The sequence below is a fragment of the Neodiprion lecontei genome, chromosome 4 (assembly GCF_021901455.1).
Source record: "Neodiprion lecontei isolate iyNeoLeco1 chromosome 4, iyNeoLeco1.1, whole genome shotgun sequence".
Lineage (NCBI taxonomy): Eukaryota > Metazoa > Arthropoda > Insecta > Hymenoptera > Diprionidae > Neodiprion > Neodiprion lecontei.
Window position 1 is genome coordinate 16,512,190 of NC_060263.1, and position 8,870 is coordinate 16,521,059.

At 39.4% G+C, this 8,870-nt stretch overlaps 2 protein-coding genes across 5 annotated transcripts; both read right to left on the reverse strand.

Moving 5' to 3' along the window:
- Window positions 1–2,675: 2,675 nt before the first annotated feature.
- LOC107220675 lies at window positions 2,676–5,560 on the reverse strand. 4 transcript variants are annotated; one of them, XR_006904201.1, is made up of 8 exons: window positions 5,405–5,559; window positions 4,990–5,204; window positions 4,742–4,907; window positions 4,414–4,631; window positions 4,172–4,339; window positions 3,552–3,730; window positions 3,227–3,466; window positions 2,676–3,159 (listed from the first exon to the last, which is right to left on the reverse strand). XR_006904201.1 is itself a non-coding variant. In XM_046739172.1 (7 exons), exons 2-7 carry the CDS (start codon window positions 5,097–5,099, stop codon window positions 3,119–3,121), a joined length of 882 nt encoding a protein of 293 aa, XP_046595128.1. In that variant the 5' UTR covers window positions 5,100–5,204; window positions 5,405–5,560; the 3' UTR covers window positions 2,676–3,118. The 4 variants fall into 4 exon arrangements, 3 of the variants coding, with proteins under 3 accessions (XP_046595128.1, XP_046595126.1, XP_046595127.1); XM_046739172.1 differs by lacking the exon at window positions 3,227–3,466 and having other exon boundaries at window positions 5,405–5,560; XM_046739170.1 differs by having other exon boundaries at window positions 2,676–3,466.
- Window positions 5,561–5,716: 156 nt separating this feature from the next.
- LOC107220673 (vacuolar protein-sorting-associated protein 36) lies at window positions 5,717–8,783 on the reverse strand. Its single transcript, XM_015659348.2, has 7 exons — window positions 8,707–8,783; window positions 7,529–7,788; window positions 7,269–7,464; window positions 6,837–7,195; window positions 6,592–6,756; window positions 6,300–6,515; window positions 5,717–6,219 (listed from the first exon to the last, which is right to left on the reverse strand). The coding sequence occupies exons 2-7, from the start codon at window positions 7,622–7,624 to the stop codon at window positions 6,049–6,051; spliced, it is 1,203 nt and encodes a 400-aa protein (XP_015514834.2). The 5' UTR covers window positions 7,625–7,788; window positions 8,707–8,783; the 3' UTR covers window positions 5,717–6,048.
- Window positions 8,784–8,870: the final 87 nt, after the last annotated feature.

The following is an 8,870-nucleotide window of genomic DNA, read 5'->3' on the forward strand; positions in this document are numbered from 1 at the left end:
CTATTATTTTCACCGACTTGACGCAGTTACGTCCGATACAGTATAATACAGAAGCACACATGCACGATGGGCGCGGATCCGTTGGTCACCCGATAAATGACTCACTCTCCTCGAGGAGTATATCTACCTATGTACCTCCGCCCTTTGCCGTATCGCGTACGCCTATAATAAATACCGTCTGCAGTACATAACCCAGGCACATGCACGGCATTCATGAATTGCTTCATTCAGCCCCTACGCAGAAGAAAAGAAAAGGAAGGCGACGGGATAGAGAAGAAGGAAGAAACGGAGCTAGGATGGGGACATGGGGTGGAGGGAGCCTCAGAGGAGGTCGGTCACTGCGCTTACAACCATGAAAAATCAATGAGTCGTAGTATTTTCGCCTCTTAGTACGGCGCCTCGTGGTCTCAGCCATGCATCGCGTGCATAAAACCTCGAAATCGTACGCACACAAGATCAGGAGAAACATTTCTTTCGCTTCGCGTATGCGTGTGTGCGATTATTCGCGTTAAATAACACCCTGCAAAGCTTCACGGCATAATGTATGACACACACGTGATATCACATGCACCGAAAGCGATTTTTAGTTTCGGTTATCGCTCCGTCCTTAACTATTTTCATTTTTTACCACAATCGAAAAATATAGTTCTGGGTAGAAAATGAAAATTATTTTTTTAGCTGTTACCGGAAAGTCTATAATAGGATCCGTTACTATTCTAGCTCATTACGATCACTGTTACTATATCTTCTTGTAACTGTCGGGAAAATTTAATGCTTGTGCAACAATAAATTGACGTTAAAGACTTGTTTAACTAAAAAAGTAGAGTAAGCCTCAGAAACTGATTTTGCGTTGCAATTACCAAAAAAGGAACGACAATAGCGCAAAATGGTTACGCGTACCTCGTTTTTCGTAATTCCAACAATATTCAAACAGTTTTTTGTAACGATACCTGTTTTACTGAATTTTTCTAGTTAATATAACAGATGAAATTTTTCTCAGTGCGAGAATGAGTGTGGTAAAACAGTTACGCGTAAAATATGGGTGTACGTATGTATGTAGACTGTTGCAGAAAAAAATGTTTTGCGATTTTCCACCATGGCACCCCCTAAAACGTTTGCTTAGGTTAAAAGAAAGATTCTGTTAGAAGATGAGCGATCTACGTTATGTGGAATATCGCGCTCAGTTGATTTTACACAATTTTTTAAATTTATGAAGTATCGTGAATGAAATTTAATTTGTACTGCTTACGTCAATCATAATATCAATTTGTGTTACAAAGCAGCTTGTAATATTAAGTCTCCAGTTGATGTTTCAGCAGTGTTTCTGACTATATTTTCATTATTAATTCAATCTCATTAAATAGTTATAATTTAATATGAACTCTTCATTTAGGAGAATAAGATTCTCGGTTCGTATATTGTTGTGCTATGGATCGTAATCTTTGGGTTGAATATAAATCTTAGGAAAGAAATAATAATTTAAGCGTTATAACGTGTTTCATTATGAATTCAAAAAAATTTGAAAAAACGTGAAAAGTCATATAAGCACGATCTTCCACACAACGTAGAACGCTCATCTGTTGACACAATCTTTCTTTTAACCCAAACAAACTTAGAGGGTGCCATGGTGGAAAATGGTAAATTATTTTTCACTGAAACACTTTAATGTAACATCCATACCTACGAATTTCACGGTGCACGATACGATACGTCGCACATTCATAACATCTGTGCGTCGCAAAGTATTAACATGTGTAATCGGAAAGGCACAGCAAAGAGAAAGATGGATGGAGAGGGAGACAGCCAGGGAAATAAACTCGAGTTGGACAAAGACGCGTATGTTACGTGTGTAAAATACGTACATGTACACGTAGAGATGCATGCACGTATGTATGTGTGTGCCTGTCGTGAAGATCAATACTTACTAAACACTATTCAACGAATCCAAGTTTATGCCTAGATTACGCCTTCATGTAATTAGCCAATTTTTTGTCCACAAGTTGGGGTGTAATTGCAGTCGAAAACCGATAATAGTACATTATGCAACAAGGGAATAAAGTCGAAGATTATTCTCGCGGCTGGGTTTGCGAGGGCAGTAATCACCCGAGGAGATAATCGACTTTTGTTCCTGTGTTGCATATAAGACACTATTCCCGACTCAACTCTGGCCTGATTATTGACTTGAAAATCTTTTCCTTTTATGTGCAAGTGTGATCATTTTATTAGTTTGAAAACTAAAATATTGTTCAAAGTTCATGAGAATACAGCAAGAAATAGTTCAAAATTGAAATAAAGGAGAAAACCAGAAAAACTGAACAACTCATTAATGGGAGGAAAGTAGCACTTTTTTCCCGCAAACTTTTAACTTATGATGTAGCATTCTGTTCAAATTTTCATTTCTCTGTTTTCAGGAAATAAAGGAAGTTATTGTAATCACCCCGAAAATGAAAAGTTGAGTTTTCACTAGATCTCGATGTTTCGGCTGAAGGCCGGAAATTGGGTAATGAAGTTCTCTTTCTCTCTTCACCCTCGTTCACTGAACTGGAATTAAAAAAATAACTTTACAGGCACTTTAACCGTTCGTCGCAAACCATATTCCGCACTTTTCATTCGATTTTTCCATTCATTTCTTGTTGGTGTGTTCAAAAGAAATCAGCATAGTCTGGATACCTATATGCGTAGAAAGAACATCAGTCTGTTTTATTCAATGAATCACGAACTGTACAAAATTGATTAATCATTGTTATTATTAATATTATTGTTTAATTTAAGGAGGAAAAAATATGTGTTCGTTCTTTTCTTATTAGATTTGTAAAATATTCCTTCCCAAACACCAAATTTTCGAGACCCAATTGATCACACTTGAATCGAAAAGAACATTTTATTTCTTGCCGATTCGTTTCAACAGATTCAATCAGGGCGACATGTGTATTCGTGTAATCAAGACAGATTCTCATGCCATTTTCCATCAACGTAGGAAGAAAGTAATGACATTAATTGATCGACAAATATACTAACGCACACACCTAAGTATGTCAGCTCTATTCGTTACTAGTTAAAATAATTATCCAACTATTACAAGTTATTCCCTATTATTGTTATTGTTGTACTTATACCTTTAAGTCTTCTCTTTCTTTTTATCCTTCCAATAACCAAATCCTGAAATCATTGTAATTTTACTAAAATATATATATATTTATATTATACAATTAATATATGTATATACCATGCCTGAGAGACACCGTACATAAGTTCTTGTCATCTAAGATTGACACTTTGTCGCAATGATACATTCATGGCGTATTATAATCGAAATAAATTCGAACTTATTCAAAGAAATCAGCAACCTCTGCCAGTTCACGAACTCGGGCCTGTTCGTGTGCCCAACGGTCTTCCGCTAGTCGTTCACTGACAGCCCACTTATCATGATAAACTCTTTGACCGCAACCAGGACACTTTTTCCCTCCTGTAGAGAAACGCAGTGGTTGTGTCTTTTTTTTTTCAAAGTAAATATACCAGAGAGAATTACGAGAGTAAAACTTTGGAAATACCGTGAAATGGAGGAGTTTTCATATACGTTATGAGGCATTGCTGATGGAACAAGTGGCTGCAGTACAGCCTCTCGACGTGCAAATCTGCCGTCTCGTCGATTACCGCATCCTCCGGATTCTGAGGAAGACAAGCATCTCTGCAGAGCTGACAATGCTGGTTTGGAAGAGTCTTGGCAGATCTTAATAACAGATAAGTTACACTGCTTGTAAAAAAGCTGGTCAAAACATTCGAGTTTGTGGAAACTACTGAGATATAATGATACTGAAATGCTCACTGCATGGCTCGATATACAGCTGGCTTTCTGGAGAGAGAGACATAGCTTGGAGATGAAGCGCTGTCTCTTTTGCGCCGGTGCAGCCTTTCACAAAGTTGATACACCGGAGATCAGTGCCTCTTTCGCACGTGTTTTCTTTCGGAAATCAGTGACATTACATTTTTACTTAAATTGTGTGACGCTCGCGCAGTAGCTGGTAGAAACAGACACCACTTCACCTCTGAGCAATCTCTCTCTCTGGAACCCTTACCACCGCAGTGAGCGTTCCATATTATTATATTTCAATGGAGGAAACTAGATTAGAGAAAATATTTTACAAACAAATACCCTGAGTCATCCATTTACCTTATGAGAAAAGATACAACTTTGCAGAGAGAGGGCGAAGGTTTGAACATCGGTTGATTAGGGAGCTTCTTTAACGGAGGTTCGACACATCTTCTGCCGAGTTCTCTGCCCTGCCCAACTAAATGACGGGTGAAAACAGGTGGGAAGTTAGTGTCGATCTCTTCCAAACTGAAATAAGGAAACATCAAGAAGTGACGAGAAATAAGAAATACGGAAATTATTATACAATATCCCAAGCTTACCTAACCGAAATTTCAGGATAATTGTCAGGGACCAATATTTTTGTCTTAAAATAATAAAGTCCTTGATAAACCTTCAAGTTGATATAGGAACTTTTCTGTTTCAACTGCAGTTTGTCGCGTTCTCCAAGAAGCTTTTTCAATGCAGATATTTCGTCGTAACAACAGCAGAGTGAATTTTCGTGGATAAAATTTCTGACAAACTTCAAAACAGGCAGGACCTAGTAAATCAGTTTGAATTTAGTAGGATTAGCTATAAACCTCTGCGAATGGTTATTATAAGATGAAAATGAATGCTCTTTTCAAATAAATAAAGAAGCAAATAAATCACCTGAGCTTTTCCCAAGATTTTTTTACACTCCTGTTCGCACACATTGGTCAAGCCAGCCAGCAGATTTTCAGACAGAGTTTTACTCTTCAATTCAATCAGCAATGGAGTTTTGGGATAATCTTCCGGAAATTGAGCACATACAATGATTTTCTTAAATGACGTCTTTCTGCAAAATGTTTCGACAATCATGCAAAAGATGACAAAGCTGATTTGAAATAACCAGAGTCTCAGAGTTGAACGATTCTTACGTTATTTCGATCCGGACCATAGTTTGGAAGCAGGAAACGATTCGGCTACCTTCGACCACATTGTGACAAAGTTTGGAAACCTCTTGCAATTCATCCTCAATAAATCCCATGGAAGTCGTCTTAAGCGATAATCGAAGGCTGTAGATTCAGGACGGTCAGGACTTCGAGCGAAATGTGACTGAAGCCATTCAGAGCATCATTGGACCCCGTTAAGACTGGATGGGAGAAATAAAACAGAAAGGTCACGTTTTTATTCAACCGATAAGTGAAACGTTACGCTTTGCAAAGAGTTTTAAATACCGCGAGAATCGTTCGAGCTTACAGCAAAGCAACGTAAGCATAACCTCAAAAGGTGGCAGGAGTTTTGTTTACGTAACGATATAGGCTAGACGCAGAGACCGGTTTTCATGCTTACCGAAATCCTTGAAAGCTCACGAAGCGATTGTTTGACCTCGATAAAATGTGGAAAACCCGGCAGACGGCTCGGAATCGAATTTTATAATTCCACCCAAGGTCACGCGACCTTCGCCAGCAGTTCCCAATCCACTCTACATGCTACTCTGTGAACCCACTATTTACCAGAAGACGGCAAAACAGAAGTTGCAGCGATCTTCCGCGTGAGTCGTTGCAATGCTGGAAACACATAGCAGGACTTTCGTTCAAATTGTTTCGGGTAATTATAGAGCATAAAACTTTTTTAAAACAGGGTAAATTTATGGTAAAATGGTAAATAATTAATATACAATAGTTGTGGCTGTACCTTATGAGTAGGTTTTTTTTTCAAGCTATTCGCAAGCAAACTGTATGTAATTAATATACGTAAAGGCACAGAAATGTACAAACAGCCTCTCCTTCAGCTTCGAAGTGGTTGTGACTAAATTATTCGATACTTGACATCTAGAATAAGGTCTTTCTGTAGCTTAACGAGCTTCAAACTGTCTCGTATTATTATTATCATCGTTGTTATTCACACTTATCACTTAACTCAAGTTTTCATTCATCTCGAAAACCGTATTGACGGCTCGTAAGTTTCTAAAATATCGCCAGGCTCCTGATCACTCAACACTGAGTGAGAAAAAGATTTGGATAAAACCTCAAAGCCTCTATAGAATCGTCTCTGCAGGCTTTTCCGTGTTTCTCTGTGGCGATCAGCCTCTCACGTGCCAACAGAATTGATATTCCTGCAGACTGAGCGAGCTCCTCGACAGTTATCGATCCCTTCTCTTCCAGCTGAACAGAAAAATACTGTGAGTCTATGTGAACAAGCGATGCGTACCAAAAAAATCGTCCAAAAAAATGTCACGACGTACCAATGCTTCCACAGATTCAACAATGGCAGTCTCGTTATGAGATTCCAGCTGCAGGACCATTGCTCCGCTCTCAAAAGTTCTGAGGATAACTGGCAATCGAAGTGGAGCCAATTGTCTGCTTGCATTCAGCACATCCTCGGGAGATAAAAGTTCCAGACCTCTTGCTCTGTTGACTCTACAATAAACGTCCGTCAGTGCCATCATGCCACCAACTTCCTGGAAACGAAAACGAATAAACTTAGAGTGATCTCTGAAGTCAAGTTCAGTTCAGCCATTTTGAAATTCTGCAAACCTTCAATGGCTCCTCTAATATTTGTGACAACTCTCTAGCTAACTGTCTGAAATACTCGTTACTACTCTTGTACGCGTCTCTCGTGACAGGGTCATCTATGCCTAAGCTCATGAGGTACGACTTAAACCTGACCGTTTCATCCTCGGTTATGTCACCTTGTTTTTCCTGAAAAACAGATTCGGTGTCAGTGAGAGTCCCCGCCGCAACAGAATGAGCGAGAGAGAGAGAAGAAAATTTCTACCAACCCGTATTTTATTGGATATGGTCTTTGAAATGGAGACCATGTCCTTGGCCATTCCCATGAGCTTTTGGAGGTCCTGAAAGGCCATAGTTATGCTTTCATCGGTAGCTTTCTGTCGCTCTTGAAGGCTTCGTTCTATTCCAACAATTCCAGTCCTTGTTTTGATCATCGGCAATTGTCGCGAACTGCTTGACTCGGCGCTCGAGGTAGGCGATTGGGGCATGGGAACCGAGGTAACAAGTTCCCAGGCCCGCTTTGTAACCGCATCAGCAATGTAGCTGATAAAATTGGGATCGACTCCTTCTTTGAAAGATAGCTTAACAAAATTGTTAACGCTGTAATTAACAGGACCGGGCATCTTGTCTGAAATATGATTGATTGCAGAGCGGTTTGACAAGCCTGTAATGCGGTGTACGTGAATATTTGAATTAATTACCAACAGCAGCTTCGGCCAGATGTAAAACGATTTTTTTACTACGACCAAACGAGAATGGACCAGGCGTTTCCTCCTCAAAGTATACAATATATCGCAGAGAGAGGGACAGGCACGTAAGGCCTCTCGGAATTTCGCCGGGCCGACCCCACAGGATTCTGTAATTTGTCAGGACCAGTTCACCACCCTCAAATGACGTCTGTCAAAAGATAAAATTCGCCAGGTTATGTTGTTTTTGCTTCGAAGAGTTCCGACTCGATTACCTTCGTGTCTCCGTCGTAGAGCTTAACAGCCTTTTCACGTTTAAGGAACGCCTCGTTGGCCTGAAGCCGTGCCTCGGCATATTCAAATCTGTTCATTGTTACTAAAAATCTTGCCCAGCCCGCGGTTGAGACATCGGTTTTATGTTTAGCTAGGTTAAGTTCGCTTCACACCAACCATCATCTGTTCAATTATTCCTCCGACAGTTAGCGCCACTGTCTATGATCTCGAATATCGAGCTTCGAGTATCGATATATTGACTCTGTTCAACAATCGAATACATTTTTGAAAGTGTGTATGTCTTACAGTGGCCTTGGCCTCTAGTACGATTTATTTTTATTTTTACGCAGTGTATATAGATATGTGGGTATGCACTACAAGTATAAAGCTGAGCAGTTGAGCAAAAAATCAGCTTATAGCTGTGTGCATATTTCCATAGGCCTAATACATACAACTAAGCGTGAAGTTAACTCTGTTCACATGAAGAATATTAATTACATATTTGTTTTACGTGGCATACGGCATTTATATTGCAGTATTGCACTGCAGCACGATTTATAGGTATATAGAGTTACTCGGTTACACACTGTTACACACAGTGAGAATGATAAAAAAATAAAAAAATACGAAGGTGAACTCAATTTGCACCAACTTCCGGGTACAGTCTGTTACCCAGCCCATCTTCAGAGATGTATTGATAATGATTATCTAACCTGATTGACCAGTCAGGCATAATTTTATTCAGAAATCGGCGTATATCGCGCGTATTCAATTTATGTATTCATTGCCGCGGAATTGTAATGTATGCGGGTATTTATATGTATTAGGAATTCTGGCGACGAGATAAAGGTAACGGTTGTCATCCCAGCACGCTTCTCATTTTATTGTTAGGCGATGACGCACACCTGAATCGTAAAACTATAGATTCGTTTCCTGGGTTCAGGAATACAGCCCGCTTAAACGTTGAGCCAGGTGGATATATTATCATAACTATATTTAGCATTTGAGACCGAAGCTACAACTAAGAATTATTATTACGTGAAAACGTACAGCCTAGATATGTCTGTATACGCCAGTTGTAAACTATTGTAATATCGAAATGATTATGTGACTGTGAATTACAATCAATTCTCGTTACAATTTAACCTGACTAATTACGACTGACTATAACTATACCCACATGTCTTACAGATCTACACGGCAATTAAGAGGGAAAAAAAATCTTTTCCTCACGCGTCTGTATAATACTAACGACCTCGGCATGTTTGCGTCGACTGATCACTGCTTGCTGCTATTCGCAGAAAAAACAAACGACGATATAGGTGTGCTTTATTTGAAAAGAAA

Bases quoted from the DNA above. Each gene is read 5' to 3' on its own strand.
- LOC107220675 (XM_046739170.1), bottom strand. From the start codon at position 5,099: ATGGGATTTATTGAGGATGAATTGCAAGAGGTTTCCAAACTTTGTCAC. The intron at 4,632-4,741 runs GTGATTTATTTG...CTGATTTACTAG, and splicing joins AAATCTTGGGAAAAGCTCAG to GTCCTGCCTGTTTTGAAGTT. The intron at 3,731-4,171 runs GTAAATGGATGA...TCTGTTATTAAG, and splicing joins GTTGTATCTTTTCTCATAAG to ATCTGCCAAGACTCTTCCAA.
- LOC107220673 (XM_015659348.2), bottom strand. From the start codon at position 7,624: ATGAACAGATTTGAATATGCCGAGGCACGGCTTCAGGCCAACGAGGCG. The intron at 7,465-7,528 runs GTAATCGAGTCG...ATCTTTTGACAG, and splicing joins TCTACGACGGAGACACGAAG to ACGTCATTTGAGGGTGGTGA. The intron at 6,516-6,591 runs GTTTGCAGAATT...TTTCGTTTCCAG, and splicing joins TATTAGAGGAGCCATTGAAG to GAAGTTGGTGGCATGATGGC.